General features: G+C 50.6%; 1 protein-coding gene across 1 annotated transcript in view; it reads right to left on the reverse strand.

Annotated features, from left to right (window-relative positions):
- The window catches only part of Sgsm1 (small G protein signaling modulator 1), an 89882-nt gene that overhangs the window by 56737 nt on the left and 14418 nt on the right, over positions 1–18727 (reverse strand). The window contains exons 3-4 of the mRNA XM_045133090.1: positions 4392–4467; positions 4–166 (exon numbers count right to left, since the gene is read on the reverse strand). Coding sequence (XP_044989025.1) covers positions 4–166; positions 4392–4467 — 239 coding nt within the window. The remainder of the gene's footprint in view (positions 1–3; positions 167–4391; positions 4468–18727) is intronic.

An 18727-nucleotide genomic window follows, 5' to 3' on the forward strand; every position in this document is an offset into this window, starting at 1 on the left:
CACGCGCTCTCGATGAGCTGCTCCAGGTCCTGGACCTTGCGGCTCAGCTCCTCGGCTGGCGGGAAGCTCTTGCCCACCTTCATGAAGAGAGCCGCGATCTTGTTGCTGCGGAGGAAGCCGGCCGCCCGTCGCCGCAGCCCATGCAAGACGCAGGCCTCCACAGCCGCTGGGGGGATGGAGGATGACAATGGTCAACAGGCCTGTCTCGTGCATGCTACTCAGCACCAAGGGTGACTCAGTGCCACATGTCCCTCCCCCGCCACATGGCCCAGAGGCATGAGAACTCAGTGATTAACCCACAGAGGGGGTTCAGAGGATGACTGCCTGGGTTCACATCCATCCTCTGCCAGTTATGAACCTGCTGTGTGCCTTTGCCCTCTCTCTGCCATGGCTTCCTCTGCTGTAAAAGTGAGGCGTACTGTGAGTATTAACTTCATCAAGTTACTGTCAGCATGGGAAACAAAAAAATCAAAAAGCAAAGAAGATCAGGGAGCCTGGGGAGAGGCAGGTAGTGCTCGCTGAGAGCAGAAGGCGGGGGAACCGACGACACGATCCACCCCTCATTCATCAGCCAGGACCCAGGTGAAGCCACAGAGGAACTGGCGAGATGAGCAAGAGCGCTTCCACGGCAAGCTTACAACCAGTGCCAGGGACAGACACTGAGGAGACTCAAAATGCACCAACGCAGAGATCCAGAAGATGCCGAGAGCTCAACACTGAAGTGGTCTTAAAGTGCACCCACCACAGCTCAGGGAACTTCGCGAAAGAAGGGTTGGAAAGATTCTAAGAGCCACAGAATGGAAGGGACTATCCAGAGGCACTCCCCTCCCCCCCCACCACCTTACACTGACTGATGCTCTCACATCTCATGACCCACGAGCCCAGCGGGATACCCATAATCCCTCTGAGGAGGGCCCTCAGTGGACTGGGGGTAGGGAGTAGGGAAATGATGGTACCAACACATAATGTATCCGTACAATGTTCCTGCTGGATAAATAATGCATGGCAGGGCTGGAGGGATGGTTTAGCGGTTAAAGCATTTGTCTGCAAAGCCAAAGGACCCAGGTTCGATTCCCCAGGACCCACATTAGCCAGATGCACAAGGGGGCGCACACATCTGGAGTTTGTTTGCAGTGGCTGGAGGCCCTGGCATGCCCATTCTCTCTCTCCTCCTCTCTCTCTGTTAAATAATAAGAAATATTAAAAAAAATAATGCATGGGGAATTCTTAGCCTAGCCTGGCACCCAGAGAGAGCTTTTTAGGAGTGTTCGCTGTTAGTCCTGGGCAGAGAGGGAGAGCAGACTGGGTCGCAGGGCTGGTGAGCTTTGTCTGAGTTACAGAACAGTGCCACCGTCGCTGTCACCAGCACCTCCAATGTTCACACATCCGATTTAATTCCTGCCATATGGCCAAGCAGAAAGGAAAGCTGGGGCTCCTCAGATGTGGGCACTGCGAATGCAGCTTAGGGAGGTGACGGGAACAGCTTGGGTCACTCCGCATCTGTGATGTAGGCAGGGTTTGAACTTGTGCTTGTCAAGGGCCTTGGGAAGGAGAGTTTTGCAGAAACACTTTCATTTCTGAGTTTCCCTCGGTGGCCCTGCCCAGCTCTCTTCAGGACAGGACCCTCGGGCTGTGGATACTTTCTGCCATGAGCTTGCCATGGGAGCTCAGGAAAATCACATTCTACCTCTGGGCTTAAATGAGCCATTCTTTTTTGTTTTGTTTCCCCCACTCCCACCACTATATATTTTCAAATGTTTATTTATTTGCAAGCAGAGAGAGATAGAAGTGAGGCAGACAGAGAGAATGGTTGTATCAGGCCCTCCGGCTGCTGCAAACAAACTCCAGACACATGTGTCACCTTGTGCATCTGGCTTCATGTGGACACTGGGGAATCAAACTCAGGTCATTAGTCTTTGTAGACAAGCACCCTAACCGCTAAGCCATCCTTCCAGCACTCCCCCTTTAAAAAAATATTTTATTTTTATTGATTTATTTGAGAGAAAGAGTGAGCGAGAGAGAAATTGGCAGGGAGAGACACACACACAGAGAATGGGCATGCCAGGGCCTCTAGCCACTGCAAACGAACTCCAGATGCATGCGCCCCCTTGTGCATCTGGCTTACGTGGGTCCTGGGGAATCAAACCTGGGTCATTTGGCTTTGCAGGCAAGCACCCTAACTGCTAAGCCATTCCTCCAGCCCCAACCCCCCTTTTTGAGATAGGGTCTCACTTTAGCCCAGGCTGAACTGGAATTCACTATGTAGTCTCAGGGTGGCCTTGAACTCATAGCGGTCCTCCTACCTCTGCCTCCCGAGTGCTGGGATTAAAGGTGTGTGCCACCATACCTGGCTCACTCAATTTCTCATAGCCAAACACTGGGATCAGAGTTAGAGAATTATTATAGTTTTTTTTTTTATTTGGTTTTATCTTGGCAATGTTGAGGATTGAACCCAGGGCTTTGTGCATGCCAGGCCAAGGGCTTTAACATTGTGCTACATTCCCCAGCCCTTTCTACACTTTTTATTTTGAGATAGGGACTGACATCCTATAGCCCGGGCTGGCCTTGAGCTTTGCAATCCTGCTGCCTCAGCCCTCTGAACAGATGGGACGACAGGACTGTCATCAGGCCGGGCTACTGTAATCCTTTCATAGTTTCCTACCCCTCTGTGACTTTAATTTTATTTTTTAATATTTAAATTATTTATTTGAGAGAGAAAGAGAGGGAGAGAGAGAGAGAAAGAGAGAGAGAGAATGGGTGCACCAGGACCTCCATCCACTGTAAACAAATGCCAGATGCATGTGCCACCTTGACATCTGGCTTACGTGGGTTCTGGGTAATTGAACCTAGGTTCTTAGGCTTCGCAGGCAAGTGCTAAGCCATCTCTATAGTCTTCCTCTGTGACATTAATTGACAGATATGTTAGCAAGTCCTGTCATAGAATAAGTATGCCATTTTATCTACATATGAAAATACCCAGAGGAAAATAAGCAAACCCTAAACATAGTGAGATATAAAAGATATTTTATGTAAATATATAAACATTCTGATACACATATGCACTCATAAACATGTACGAGTGCACATACGTCAATGTAGTTAATGCATGCGTATGTGCTTAAACGAACATTTTCTCCTTTAGAAAGGGAAATCTTGATTGTGGTCACCCAATAAGGCAGAGGTGGGATTTGAATCCCGTTCCACCTGGCTGTGAAGGGGTTGAGGCTCCAGCCTCCGGGTCACAGAAGGTGCCCAGATGTGGCTAGCCCCACAGGGAGCCTTCCAGTCACATGGATGGGCACGGGCAGGATGGCCAGGTGTTCTTGCTCAGTCTCTTCCATGGGCCAAAGTCACAGGAGGGGGACTTGAATATATCCTTCACTATGACACATTCTTGGTATTAAATAAAGCCTCAAGGAGAAAGAAAGGGCCGGGCGTGGTAGCGCACACCTTTAACCCCAGCGTTTGGGAAGCAGAGGTAGGAGGATCTCTGTGAGTTTGAGGTCACCCTGAGACTCCATCCTGAACTGCAGGTCAGCCTGGGCTACAGCAAAACCCTACCTCAGTAAATAAAGAAATAAATGGATAACAGAAGAAAAACTCCACTTATATATGCCCACGACCACTGGATGAAAGCTGACTTTGAGTCATGGACGTCCATGTCTGGCCACTGTCCAGGTGCGGTAAGAAGCTAGCAGTGGGGTTATTTCTGGCACCTTCCAAGCGGGGCTGGCTTGGAGATGGGATCTGAGTCACACTCCGGCCTGCGGGGTGGGCTGCCATGCTCAGCCAGCTGGACATGATCCTGGGAATGTCAGTGGCTCTTCTAAAAATGTCCCCAGCCACTCCTGCCTGTTACCTAGCAACGCTGGGCCAGGTGGAGGCAGAGAAGCCTGGAGACAGCAGCTCCTCACACCTCAAGAGGATGTGCCTTTGTCACCCGAGCCCTCTGGAGGGAAGGCAAGCCCTGCAGGGTGGGCCACACTGGATTCTTCATGGGATGCAGAAGTCATTGTATGTGGCACCGCTCAATGTTCTTCATTTCCTTAGTCCCCCCTCTTTTTTTTTTCTTTTTTAAAGTGTTTCAAGGTAGGGTCTCGCTCTAGCTCAGGCTGACCTGGAATTCACTCTGTAGTCTCAGGGTGGCCTCAAACTCACGGCGATCCTCCTACCTCTGCCTCCCGAGTGCTGGAATTAAAGGCGTGCGCCACCACGCCTGGCTCAATGCTATACATTTCCAAATTCTGCAATACAGTGCCTTTGGGATCCTAAAATAACTTCACAGTCCCAAAGCGAAATGTGACACGGAACCTTGGCTCGCAGATGTGCCTCCCCCACAGCCAGCCCACAGCAAGCCACGTTCCCAGGCCGCGGGCAGGCCGCCAACTCACCGCAGAAGGAGATGATGTGGCTGCTGTCCTCATGGACAAACTTGCGTGTGACGGCCTCTTCCATGATCTGCTTCACCTGTGGGATACACATGGAGATGGGTGGGGTGCTGACACCCCTGGGGCCTATCTGGAGTATTTAAAAAATTTATTTATTTATTTGAGAAAGAGAAAGAGAGAGAATGGGATCACCAGGGTCTCCAGGCACCGCAAACAAACTCCAGGTGTAGGCGCCACCTTGTGCATCTGGCTTACGTGGGTCCTGGGGAATCGAACCTGGGTCCTTAGTCTTCACAAGCAAGCACCTTAACTGCTAAGCCATCTCTCTAGCCTCTATCTGGGGTATTTTGATTCCTGCTTTTTATGCCAGCCTTGCCTTGTCTTCTGAGGTCTGCGACTGTCGAAGCTACGCTTCCTGTTTTGCTTAATCACTTCTCCAGGCTGTCTGTGGAGGATTGCTGCTTCCTTCTGATGTCACACACACTATCCCTCCCTCGCTGCAATATCCAAAGTAGCCCCCATTGCAACCTGTATTACAGACCCTTCTTTCCAGAGGATGTGTCACCCTTCCTGAAGTTTGTCTATGGACTTGAACATCTGCATCCCCTTCCAGAGTCTAGGACGGTGCCTGGCGCAGAGTAGGTGCTAGTAAAGATTCCCCCAAGGAGTAACGAGTGGACTGGGGAGTCGATCAGCAGATAGAGGAGTCAGGAGGACAGCATATGGACAGTAAGCTCTGGAGTCCAGGAGACCTGGGTTCCAATGCCTGCTTGGGAGCTGACTCGGCATTTGGTCTGAGCGAGCTCTGGGAAACAGGCCCGGCAAGGGGAGGCCACCTGTCCACAGAGGGAGCGCTGGCGCAGGCGGGGACTCTGCAGCCCGTGGGCTTGTCTCACGTGCTCACTCGCCAGCAAGTATTTCCCGAGTGCCTGCCATGTGCTGGGCAGGTGACGACACTTGAACCAGGCAGCCATACCTCTGCTCATGGTGGTGACCCGTCTGGGGCCCAAACACCCTCTTGCTTCACTGAACAGAGACCTATTTTGCTCAGACGCATTATGGGACTCAAGCTCTAAACCTTTCTCTTCTCGGGGCCTCAGTTTCCTCATGTTGAGATTTGCAAGGTCAGAAAGTGAATCGACACTCTTTCCCAGCTCACCACTGCAGGGGCTCTGAAAAAGTCCCAGATCCCACTTTCTTGTGGCCCATCACGCATCCTGTGCCTGCCCTCACAGTGCCTACCTTCATCCTTCCAGGTTGCCTCACGGAGCTAAAGACAGGGCCCAGAGCATTGCTGGCATGCTTGCTGGAGGACCGCGCACCATTCTGAAGATGGCATGCGACCCACACCCCACCCACCCAGTTCAGCACCGGCCGTGTGAACAGCTCCCAGCTCCCTGCTCAGAATGCACAAACCAGGCTTTGCCCCAAAGCCTTTCTAAGTTAGAAACGCATCCAGCAAGGGTCGTGGAATAGGCCCCACTTTACAGACATGGAAGTGACCTGTCCACGGTAACACAGCAAGAAGGGGGCAGAGTTAGGGAGTCAAAAAGGTCAGTTCTGCTGGGCGTGGTGGCGCACGCCTTTAATCCCAGCACTCGGGAGTCAGAGGTAAGAGGATGGCCGTGAGTTCGAGGCAATCCTGAGACACCACAGTGAATTCCAGGTCATCCTGGGCTAGAGTGAGACCCTACCTCAAAAAACCAAAAAAAAAAAAAAACAGATCAGTTCTCCCACTGGGCCCCAGCTGCTATGTCCTGGCCCTTCCAGCTACTAGCTGTATGCACTTAGGTAACTCCCATACCTCTCCGAACCTTAGCTTTCTGAGGTTTCCTAAGGTTTTTCACTGGCTGAAGAAGTTATGGGTGACTCCAACGAAGTGACAAATATCACGTGCTTCAAATAAAATGTTAGCTGTATGTCAGCCAGCACCTGCTCAGGTCTTTAGAGCCCTCGGCTAAGAGTCCCAGGGTAGCTGCTTAAAACACTGGCTGTATTCACAGGCCGTGTGTCAGCAGCTGTTTCCCACGCTGAGCTCAGAATCCACCCACAGTGAGTGTTCTGTGGCTCTCGGCTTCACGGCTGTGAGAACTTCTTCCGTGAGGTCCCGCACATAGCAGGGACTCCAGAAGCGAAGGAGTAACAATGTGAAGAACCAAGATGGACTGGCGCTTTGGTAAAATACTGCAGCTGAGAATTGTTCTCTTGGTGCCGGGGATATAGCTGTTGGTAGAGTGCTTGCCTAGCATGTATATAAGAAGCCCTGGGTTCAATCCCATGCACTGAATAAAAGTGGGTTATAGTGCTGTATGCCTGGAACTCCGGCACTTTGGATGGAGGCAGAAGTGGAAGGATCAGAAGTTCAAGGTCATCCTTGGCTAATTTAGTACATTTGAGGATAGCCTGGGATACATGGGACATACACACATGCCTATATATTCTTGTCATTATACTGTGACTAGTAGGATAATCACCACTGTTTGTCAAAGGAGGAAATAGGTCAACAGAGGTGGAGTAACTCGCCTATGGTCACACAGCTGGTGAGGAGTGAAGTCAGGACTCATCTCAGATCCATGTGACTCCAGGGGCTGACCTCTCTTTAGGATACATCACTAAGGGCTGCAGAGATGGCTTAGTGATCAAGGGGTGTGCCTAACAAAGCCTAAGGACCGAGCTTTAGTTCTCCAGGTCCCACGTTAGCCAGATGCACATCATAGCACACACGTCTGGAGTTCATCTGCAGTGGCTAGAGGCCCTGGCACGCCCATTCTTTCTCTCTCCCCCCCCCCGTATCTAATAAATAAATAAATGATGAACAAATTAAAAAAAGACACATCATTAAGAGTACCTGGCCTCAGAGCATTTGCCCCCCCTCTCTACTCTGCAAGTTCCTGTGTCATTCTTTTCTTCCCTTCCCTGGGGAAGGACACAGTGATGGCCTGTGGACGTGCTAGGAGGAAGACTACCTGGTACCCAGACCACCTGGGAATGGCCTCTGCCACATGTTCCCACCACCATAAAGTGAACTGCTTCACACACCTTCAACATGGACTGAATGACTGAATCCCCCCTGAGGCCATGAGCCCAAAGAAATCTTTTCTTCGCCAAGTTGTTCTTTGTCAGGGATAGGGGGTCACAACAATACAAAAGTAACTAATGTGGTTGGGTAGACTGTCAAATCTAGACAGAATCCAAATGGCTTCTCACTCCCTCCACCAGCTCAGTCTGACTCCCATCGCCTCCCCCTCAACTGTTCATCTAGTCCTTCGACATTCACCTCCACCATGCTCATATTAACACAACATCCAGACAGAGAATAAGTAAGCACAGGGAGAACTTGAATGCATGACGCAAATGACATGGCAACCGGAGTCGACAGAGCACTGCACCCAGCAAAGGTAGAGAACACATTCCTCTCAAATGCATGTGGAGCATTCTCCAGGACACAGCATAGTTAGGATATACAACAAGTCTTAAAACTTTTTTTTTTTTTTTTTTTTTTTGTGTGTGTTTTGAGGTAGTATCTCACTCTAGTCCAGGATGACATGGAATTCACTATGTAGTCTCAGGTTGGCCTTGAACTTATGGTGATCTTCCTACCTCTGCCTCCCAAATGCTGAGATTAAAGGTGTGTGCCACCATGTCCAGCAACAAGTCTTAACACTTCTAAAGGGACATAAATCGGGCTGAGGAGATGTCTCAGTGGTTAAAGGTGCTTGCTCCACCATCTTGTTGCCTGGAGTCATATCCCAAGCATACACATAAAGCCAGATGCAAAGTGGTTCATGCATCTGTCATCTCAATGGGACCATGGCAATGGGAGGCAGAGAGTTAGGAGAATCTTGAAGCTCATGGGCCAGCTAGTTTTGGCCTCAAAGGATGGAGGGAAGAAATAAGAGAAATCCTATCTTGTGCTGGAGAGATGGCTTAGTGGTTAAGGTGCTTGTCTGTGAAGCCTAAGGAACCATGTTCAATGTCTCTTCAGATCCCACGTAAGCCAGATGCACAAAGGTGAGGCAAGTGCAAGGTCGCACATGCCCACTAGGTGGCGAAGTATCTGGAGTTCAATTTCAATTCTCTCACTCTGTTTCACTAAAAAATATCCTTTCTCAAGGTAAGGTGTAATGAAAGGACCAATACCCTTAGGTTGTCTACTGACCTCCACATATACACCATGGCACATGTACACCCATACAAATACATAAACATACATATATACACACTTAAATAATAAAAAGTGCAGAACTCATACAAAACATCTTTCAGGTAGCAGTCACCTTCTTGTTGTTGGGACAAAACTTCTGACCAGAGCAGACTGTGGAAGGAAAGCGTTAATTTGGCATACAGTTTCAAGGGGGAAGTTTCATCATGTTGGGGAAAGCATGGCAGAAGCAGAGGCTGGGCATCACATCTTGTCACATATCAGGAAGCAGCAAGAGGGAGCTACTAGCCCTGGCCTGCTGGGCTGGACTATGAAGTCCCAAGGAGCACACCTTTTCCAGAAAGGGTCTACCTCCCAAGGGCTCCACCGGCAGAGGGTTAAGTATGAGGTTTGACCACAAACACACGAGGCTATGGTGGATGTGGTAGTGAAAAGTTCCCCATCAGGTCTCACAGTTAATCTGCAGCAGGCAGAGCTCTGGGATGGTGGAGCCTTGCTGGAGGAGGTGCGTCACTTGGGGCAGATCTTGAGGTTTATTAGTCCGGCTCACTGGATGCTCAGAGCTCACTGGCTCTTCTTGCTGCTGCTTCTCAGCTCGTATGTGACAAGACGTGATGCCTGGCCTCTGCTAATGACATCCTTTTCCACTACGATGAAACTTCCCTTGAGACAGTGAGCCTAAATAAACCATTTCCCCCCACAGATTGCTTCTGGTTGGGTGTCCCCCCCACCAATAAGAAGGTAACTGCTATGGGATATATTTTATTTCCAAACCATCACATTTCATAAACACTGTTGTGGTGCTGGCGGTGGAAACTAGAGCCTAGCATATGCTAGGCAGCTGCTCTACACCTGAGCTATGTCCCCATCCAAAGGTTTCTTGAGTGCCGTAGAATGAAATTATAAGTCCACAGCGGAGCAACAACTGGAAAAACCCACAAAGCATGGAGAAATCACAAGAGAAATTAGAAAATATCTTGAGATAAATGAAAACAAAACACAATATACTCAAACCTATTACATGTAACACAATCACTGCTAAGAGCGAAATCATAGCTGGAGATGCTTTTATTAAGAGAATATTTCAAATTAAAAATGTCCCTGTACTTATTAAGGAGCTGCTAAAACAGAAGAAATAATAAGCATGGTGGTACACACCTTTAAATTTTTTTGTTCATTTTTATTTATTTCATTTGAGAGTAACATAGAGAGAGAAAGATGCAGATAGATAGAAAAAGATTGGGTGCGCCAGGGCTTCCAGCCACTGCAAACAAACTCCAGATGCATGCACACCCTTGTGCATCTGGCTAACGTAGGCCCTGGGGAATTGAGCCTTGAACCAGGCTCAATTAGGCTTCACAGGCAAGCACTTAACCACTAAGCCATGTCTCCAGCCCTGGGGCACACCTTTAATCCCAGCACTCCAGAAGCAGGAGGATGCTGTGAGTTTGAGGCCAGCCTGAGACTACATAGTGAATTCCAGGTCAGTCTGGGTTAGAGCAAGAGGTGTTTGTGATCAACCCTCTCTTTTTAAAAGAATATTTTATTTATTTATTTGAGAGAGAGGAAGAGGCAAAGAGAAAGACAGAATAGGCGTGCCAGGGCCTCCAGCCACAGCAAACGAACTCCAGAAGCATGCACCCCCTTGTGCATCTGGCTTATGTGGGTCCTGTGGAATTGAACCGGGGTCCTTAGGCTTCATAGGCAAACACCTTAACTGCTAAGCCATTTTCCCAGCCCCCTTTTTAAAATAACAACTTTTTATTTATTTGTAAGGAAAGAGGGAGTGAGGGAGAGAGTTATTGCATGGGCACACCAGGGCCTCCCACCACTGCAAACCAACTCCAGATGCATATGTCACTTTGTGCTGCATCTGGCCCTATGTGGGCACTAGGGAATTGAACCCAGGCTGTTGGGCCCCACAAGCAAGCCCTCTAACCGCTGGGCTACCTCTCCAGCCCACTCCACCTTCTTTGAGACAGGGCCTCTTGCCACTGAAAATGAGCCACCAGAATGCAAAGGCATGTTGGACTAGCTGGTCCACGAGCTTTGCCTTCTCCTGGCCCTGCCTCCCATGGCCATCGGTGCACTGGGATCACAGACAAATGTGCCACTTTGTATCCAGCTTCACATGGGTGCTGGGGAATAGAACCTGGGCCTACATGTTTTGCAAGCAAGCACCATTAACTGCTAAGCCATTTCTCCAGTCCCCAAGGAAGAATGCTCATCTAAGTCTTAAAAGTGCAGCCTTCCTGCCAACTTCCTCCTGTTCTTTGGAAGCACCCATCTGCCTATGTCCCTCCGGAGTGGCTCTCACACAGGAACCCTGCTGTTTGCAACGTGCAGAGAATGACGGGCCCCATATGTTCCGTGTCCACAAAAGGAAGCCATGAGATTCTTCAGGACATGTGGTGGATTCCCAGCTTTCTTCCAGAACAGAGCTCAGGGGGGAGGGAGGAACCGGTCTTGAGAAGTTCTAGCTGTCACCAAGTGATAGGTGTCTGCAGGCTGGCGCTGTCCCTTGGGGTCTCAGTTTATACTTCTGGCTTCAGAAACCTGACTTCTGACTCCTTTTTTTTGAAGCATGTTCATGCCCCATTTCTTTCTGTCTTCCTCCCTTCCTCTCTACCCCCTCCTTCACTTCTTTCCTTCCTTTCTTCTTTCTTTCCTTCTGTTCTCCCTCCCTCTGCCCTTCTCTTTTTCTTTTTTCCTTTTCTTTCTCTCTCTCTTCTTTTGATGTAAAGTCTGACTCCAGCCAGGCTGATCTGGAATTGACTATATAGTCTGAGGGTGGCCTCAAACTCACAGCAATCCTCCTACCTGTCTGCCAAGTGCTGGGATTGAAGGTGTGCACCACTGTGCCTGGCGTCATCTCTCATTTCTTTCCCTGCCATCTGCCTTGTACCCTTTGGAATGGGTCTTGTAATGTCACTTCTCCCACTGGGATGGGCTGGGTTGTCTGCTGAAGTCTTTAGTGCCTAGTAGCTCAGAGTATGACCTTGTTTCAATAAGGTCTTTAAAATGAGGTCACTGGAGTGAACCCTAATCTGATATGACTGGTGTCCTTATATGAAAAGAAGATTTGGAAGCAGGCTGGTCCAGACATGAAGACCCCATGGGACCATGATTTCTGCAAGCCAATGAAAGAGGTTTGGAGCAGAGCCCACCCTCACCACCCCTGGGGGAAGCCAGCCCTGCTGACACCTTGACCTTGGATGTCAGCTCCAAGAGCAACTGCAAGGCTACATATTTATGGTGTGTGTGTGTGTGTGTGTGTGTGTGTGTGTGTCCAGAGGACAACTTTGTTCCTTAGGAACCATCCATCATCTTTTGAGACAGTATCTTCAATGGCCTGGAACTCACCAATCAGGTGGCTCAGCCGCTTAAAAAAATATTTATTTATTTGCAAGCACAGAGAGGGAGAGAGAAGAGAAACAGATAGAGAGAATGGGTGTGCCAGGGCCTCCAGCCACTGCAAATGAACTTCAGATGTCGGTGTCACCCTGTGCATCTGGCTTTATGTGGGCACTTGGGAATCAACCCTGGTCATTAAGTTTTGCCAGGTAAGTTTCTTAACTGCTGAATCATCTCTCTAGCCCCTACTTTTTTTTTTTTGTTTTTATTTTTTTTTAGCTAGGGTCTCACTCTAGTCCAGGCTGACCTATGTAGTATTTCCTATGTAGTTTTAGGGTGGCCTTGAGCTCACAGCGATCCTCCTACCTCTACCTCCAGAGTGCTGGGATTAAAGGCGTGCGCCACCATGCCTGGTCCCACTTTTTTTTTTTTTTAATATGGCTTAAACTGAGGTCCTAATGTTTTCAAGGCAAGCACTTTACGGACTGAGCTATCTCCTCAGTCCACATTTCTCTTTTTTTTTTTTTTAAAGCTGCCCCAGTCTATGATACTTTATTATGGCTACTAAGCAAACCAACCCACCCACTGTTAACACCACCAGAGACCTCATTCCTTTTATAGAACTAATAAGACACTCAGCTGCCAGCCCTTCAGGGACAAAGTGGCCTTGGTACAGAGAGTACTTCCTCCCAGGCCTGACTCCCTGGAGTGGTCCACTCCCAAACGACTGATGCACATGGGTGTGAAAATCTAGAACTCTTAGGCTGGATGTGGTGGCGCACGCCTTTAATGCCAGCACTCTGGAGGTAGAGGTAGGAGGATCGCTGTGAGCTCAAGGCCACCCTGAGACTACATAGTGAATTCCAGGTCAGCCTGAGCTAGAGTGAGACCCTACCTTAAAAACAAACAAACAAACAAACAAACAAACAAAAAAAGTAGGGGCTGGAGAGATGACTCAGCAGTTAAGGAACTTACCTGGCAAAGCTTAATGACCAGGGTTGATACCCCAGTGCCCACATAAAGCCAGATGCACAAGGGAGCACAGACATCTGAAGTTCATTTGCAGTGGCTGGTGGCCCTGGCACACCCATTCTCTCTGGTTCTCTTCTCTCTCCCTCTCTCCAGATCACTTGATCAGCTTGGGACAGCTCTGAAGGGAGCTGCATGGGGTTGGCCGAGGCTCCCTGAGACCACAATGAGGTCACTTCCCATTTGGTGCTGAGCCTATGAACCTCATGCAGACCCCATCTCAGCTCAGAACTGCTGAGCTGCACCAGACTCAGTGCAAAATAAAAAATAAAAAAAAGGTGCAGAAGATGCATGGCCCTTGAATTCCTGCCAGGGCAGGGGTGCGGAGCTGGCCCCTCTCCCATCAGTCGGATACTGAATAGAAGGTGTGGGGAGGGAGACAGAGCTGTCCTGGGGTGGGGGGCTTTGGGTTCAAAGGGTCAGGGGAGAAACGCAATATAGCGGCGTGGACAGCAGAAGAGCGCCTCTGCTCAACTCCTGGTCCCTCGCCCAGCATCTGCGTGGACCAAGCCCGCCGAGTGATTCGGATGCAGGCTCAAGTTGCGTTAGGGAACTTGAGGGACAGCAGGGAGGAGAGCAGAGGATGACTAGGAAGGAGAGAGGGAAACATATGACAGGAGCTGTCCACCCATCCTTCAGAAAGAAGAGTTTAATGCCTGCCCCACCCTATTACCGCCGTTTCTCATGTCTTCTCCCTCCTTCCATTGCCTGGGCACCCTGCAAAGGTGGTGCCCGCCACCCACTCCCCCTCCTGTGGTCTCCCAGCATCCTTCCTCCACATTAGTCAACAGTCCTTTATTAAATCACCTTTGTGTGTGTGTGTGTGTGTGTGTGTGTGTGTGTGTGTGTGTGTGTCTGCTTTGAGGGAACCATCTGTTTCCAGCTGGCACTGGGGCCCGAGCGCATACCCACGCTGCTGTCTCAAGCCTGTTTACAGCTGCGAAGGGAGGCTCAGGCAGGCTCAGCCTCTCCCCTGAGGTCACACAGCTGGCTGGAGCACAGAGCTCAGGCCTGTCTGGTTTGGAACCTCTTGCCCTTGGGAACAGATCTAAGGCTGGGTGAGGGGCGGCTGGCAGGACGCGGTGCCCAGAGTGAGTGCAGGTGTCACCGCCTCCGCCTGGACTGGCTGTCGGCTATCGCTAGAATGTGTCACGGAAATTAATCACAGCCTCAGCCCGAGGCCTGGAGAGGAAATTAAAAAAGCTGGTGGATAGCGATGGGGGTGGAAAGCCTCCCACAGAAGGTCTCTGAGGCCTGAGGAAGAGGACACTGCCTTCTTACTGGAAGGAAGGAAGAGACTGTGCCCACGCTGGGACCCCTCAGGACAGACCAGACTAGTAGCAGGAGCCAGAGGCACGCAGCCCAACGGAGTTCAAGCCAACTTCACCCCTCCCGCCCTCGCAGGCTCCTGGATGCAAGCTTGGACTGTGGCGACCTGGGGGACAGTAGTTTAGCGGGGGGCTCAGGGCAGCCAGGGGCACGGGTGAGGGGGCGACACCCTGTTTACTGTAGCCCGTGGGAATTGTCTCAGTTTGGACTCAGGACTCGCACATGGTTTAGGGAGCAGCAGGAGAGATGAGCACACATGCCTCATCCCAGCTCACTCGCCCACCTCGGCTGAGCACGGTAGGTCTCACCCTGCTGGCGCCGTCAAGATGCCCTTCTGGTCTATCGTGGGGGAAACGAACTGCCCTATAATTGGACTGGAGGCCCGCTCCATGGGAGGGAATACATCCCTGATACTGAAAACTTAAAACAGGGGTAGTCGTGAGCCCTAGGGGTGTAACATCTGCTGCTGTTTGGCTAAATGTATATACTACCCTCACCAAACTGCCCAGTAAGCACTTCTCTTAATGTTCATACCCTTATATTAATGCTACTCTCACTTCTGGTAGAGAACCTTCTCTTTTCAGATGGCAGTGACCTTGGGATGACTCACAAGGCATCATGGTGCTGGAGGCTCAGGGTCTAATGCGGAAGAGGTGGCGGAAAGAATGAAAGAGCCAGAGGAAGGGTAGGACTCCTTACAACGTGCTCCTCCAGACATAAAATGGTCTGGAAATCCATGACCTCACAGTGCCTGACACTACCTACACAGACCATCATAAGAGGAGGAAAAGATCATGACATCAGAATAAAAGAGAGACTGATTGAGATGGGGAGGGGATATGATGGAGAATGGAGTTTCAAAGGGGAAGTGGGCGGGGGGAGGGAGGGCATTACCATGGGATATTTTTTATAATCATGGAAGATGTTAATAAAAATTGAGAGAGAAAAAAAGATGCCCTTCTGCAAACTGGTACCTCACAGCCTTCATTCGGTGTGGCCACGAAGACAGCTCGGGCCGCCGCGTGTGGGGGGCAGGCGGGGTTCTGGCTGCATACCACAGACACTTTACAACAATCAAGGTCGACGCGCAATGCCATGAGCGTTCCCCAAGCTCCAGGGACCAGGTCTAAGCACAGCCCTTTGAAGGTCAAGTTCCCAAACCATTCCGCTACAGGCAGGGAAACTGAGGCATGAAGCGATTTTTTTTTTTTAGGTAACTCTCACAAAGTTGTGCAGAGGTGGAGAAGCTAGAGGTAGGGCCCTGCTCTACTGGGCATCTTGCTACAGCAGAAGCCACCACCATGCTCGCTTCCAGCTTCAAGGAAGAGAGAGGATGACTGAGCCAGTTGCTTGGTATAGCTTCATTGGTATTCAGGAGAGCATTATTACCCTTGTTCTAAAGATGTATGGGGCTAGGGGCTGTGGCTCAGGCATAGACCGTGTGTTTTTAGCATGTGTGAGACCCTGGGTTCTATCCCCAGCACCATCAAAAAGAAGCATGAAATGAGAGCTGGAGGAGTCAGGCACTTTTACCAGAGTCATGCAGTCCCGAGACGGCGCAGCGGGGATTCGCAACCAGGTGTCTCTGAGGGCCTAACACTGTGGCTTTAGCTTTGCCAAGTCCTGGATCGTCTCCAAACCCAAGGGGCTGAGAAGCCCAAGGGAAGGAATTCTCACCCTGGGAGTAGATCTGCGGCAGGTTGAGGGATGGAAGTGGGGGTGTAGGTGGAGGCCATGGGTGTGTTCAGCACAGGCACCGAAAGAAAAGACTGAGTTGGGAGTCAGGACAGCTGGTGTCTGTCTGGAGAACGCTCGGCCAGCCACACCCTGGGGAGGCTCTGGGGAAGCCACAGAGGTCAGTGCGGCCAGAAAGTGTCTACTTGTGTCCAATGCCCTTTCTAAGGGAACTTCCAACATCTGATTACATACTACCCCCCCCCCCACATCAGGGAGCTCACTCCTTTGAAACCAGTGTAGCAGCATGAAGGACCTAGTGTCTGGGGGGAGGGCAGATGAACAAGAGAGCCCCCCACACCGAGCCAGGCGTGGTGGTATATGCCTGTAATATCAGCATTCTGAGAGGCGGAGGCAGGAAAATCCACAGTTCCAGACAAGTCTGGGAAACAGAGCAAGCCCTTGTCTACAAACAAATAAACAAACAAACAAACAAAAACAACAGAATGTGAAGTTTCTGCCCCGGATTGGATCCTGACCACTCCTTCTCTGGGAGGCTTGACAGAACTTTGCCGCCAGGGCCTGATGGAGCAGGGACCCTGCCCTCCAACTCCACGTGGGGCCCGCAGGGGACGCTCATGGGTCTTGGGTGAATGGCCAGTTCACAGAGTACCGGCTGCCTTCCCCGTGTTCCTATCCAGGGCTGCAGGGACCCAGCTGGCCCCAGGGCGGTGGCTGCCCCACCCCGCCTCCTTGGCTGGGAGCACCTGTCTCCATTCACACCCTGGTCCCGCCCGTCTTTCCTCCTCCCTCTACCTGTCAATATTTAAACAGCACAACAAGAGAACGGGTCCATAAAGGGAGTCAGGGAAGGCTGCCGAGCTAGGTCTCTTAAGCCAGAGGGGTTCCTGAGCCTGCCTGCCTTCCCCCCAAATAGTGGCCACATGTCCAATCCTCCCCCAGCCCACATAGCGCCCCGCAAGGTTCCAAATCCTCTTGTCACAGCTCAGCCTCTCCGGCAGGCAGACAGTTCTCGTTAGACTGCCCAGCCTGAATCCTTTAATCCAATCTATTAAAACCTTTCTGTAATATGTATATTCTTCCTATCAGTTCTGTTCCTCTAGAGAACCCCGGACTAACACGTCATGTCAGGAAACGACCGTGTTTGCTGTTTCGCTAACGCTCAAGTTCAACTGGGCATTCTGAATTTGTATTTGCTAAATCGAGCAGATTACTTGCTGAATCTGGAAGACCTATTTTCAGGTCACATATGGTGTGGATAACATGTTTTCCTTTGTTTATGTTTAGAGAAACATGAAAAATGTAAAAATAGGGCTGGAGAGATGGCTTAGCGATTAAGGCACTGGCCTTTGAAGCCTAAGAACTCATGTTTGACTCTCCAGGTTCCACGTAAGCCAGACACACAGTGATGCAGGCATGCAATGTCACACATGCACAAGGGGGCGTACACATTTGGAGTTCATTTGCAGTGGCTGAAGGCCCTGGCGTGCCCATTCTCTTTCTCTCTCTGCCTCTTTCCCTCTCTCCCCCTCTAAAATAAAAATTTAAAACTTTTAAATGTAAAAACAGGGCTGCAGAGATGGTTTAGTGGTTAAGGTGCTTGCCTGCAAAACCTAAGGACCCAGGTTCCAAGCCCCAGAACCAACATAAGTCAGATGCACAAGGTGACATTTGCATCTGGAGTTCATTTGTAGTGGCTGGAAACCCTGGTGCACCCATTCTCTCTGCTTGTCTCTCTTCTCTCTATCTCTGCTTGCAGATTAATTAATTAATTAAAAAGTAACCTTTAACATGTGGGCAAAGTGGGGGAAGGGCTGTATTTAAAGGCCCCCTGAGGCCCACTGGACTACAGGGTTTACAGAGGTCAGGCACCACCACTCTGCCTGCCCGGAAGGCATTTCAGGTTCTCAGGACAGGGGCAAATGCCTTCACAGACTGACCTTCCGGGACCACTGACCCAAGCTTACAAACGCATCATGGTCTTGCCTCCCTGCCCTGGAACAGTCCCTCCCCTCCCCTCCCCAGGAGCCTTTCCTGCCCGGCTGTTCACCACTTGTACTTCATGCTTCAGTCAAGGCAGGTGCTTCTTCTAGAAGCTTCCTGGACTGTTCATCTCCCAGGCAGGCACAAGTAGGCTGCCTCTTCCACATCCCACTCATACCTCCCTCCCAGCACTTCTCAAAGGCCCAAAGCAATATCATTCTGTCACCCAGTAGTTCTGTAGCATCTCATGCATGTCTAGCAAGATGGAAAGACACCAGTGGAAGCACCATGATGCAGACGGTGGTCTGCAGCCCCAGAACTCGGTTCTAGGAAAACAAAACTCCCAAGAGGGCACGGGAGAGCCAGGAGGGCTTCCTGGAGGCGGTGATGACTCCCGGTCTGAAATGCAAGGCAAAGTGACCCCCCGGAGGCCTCTAGTTCCTCCACTATAAAGTGGGAAGAAGACGCCTCCTACAAATGTCCCCACAGAGACACCATGCTGGTCCAGGAAGGTGCACACACGGGGGATCCCTGTGACTGGGGAAAAAAGCACCTTGTAGAAGTAGGTTGTGGCCTCTGGCTTTTGGCTTTTGAAATTGATGTGGGCAGGACATGCAGAAGGTAAGAGATGCATGTGTGTGTGTGGGGGGGGCGGGGGAGGGCACAGGAGTATTTTGGGAAGCTCCAAGGCACAGACACAAACAGACCTGGGGGAGGCCGGAAGGGTTGGGGGGGGCTGCTGCTCTGAAGCCGCACTGTTTGCAGTTGCCATGGTGTGGCCCCACCT

This window comes from Jaculus jaculus, chromosome 13, assembly GCF_020740685.1.
Source record: "Jaculus jaculus isolate mJacJac1 chromosome 13, mJacJac1.mat.Y.cur, whole genome shotgun sequence".
In the NCBI taxonomy this organism is placed as follows: Eukaryota; Metazoa; Chordata; class Mammalia; order Rodentia; family Dipodidae; genus Jaculus; species Jaculus jaculus.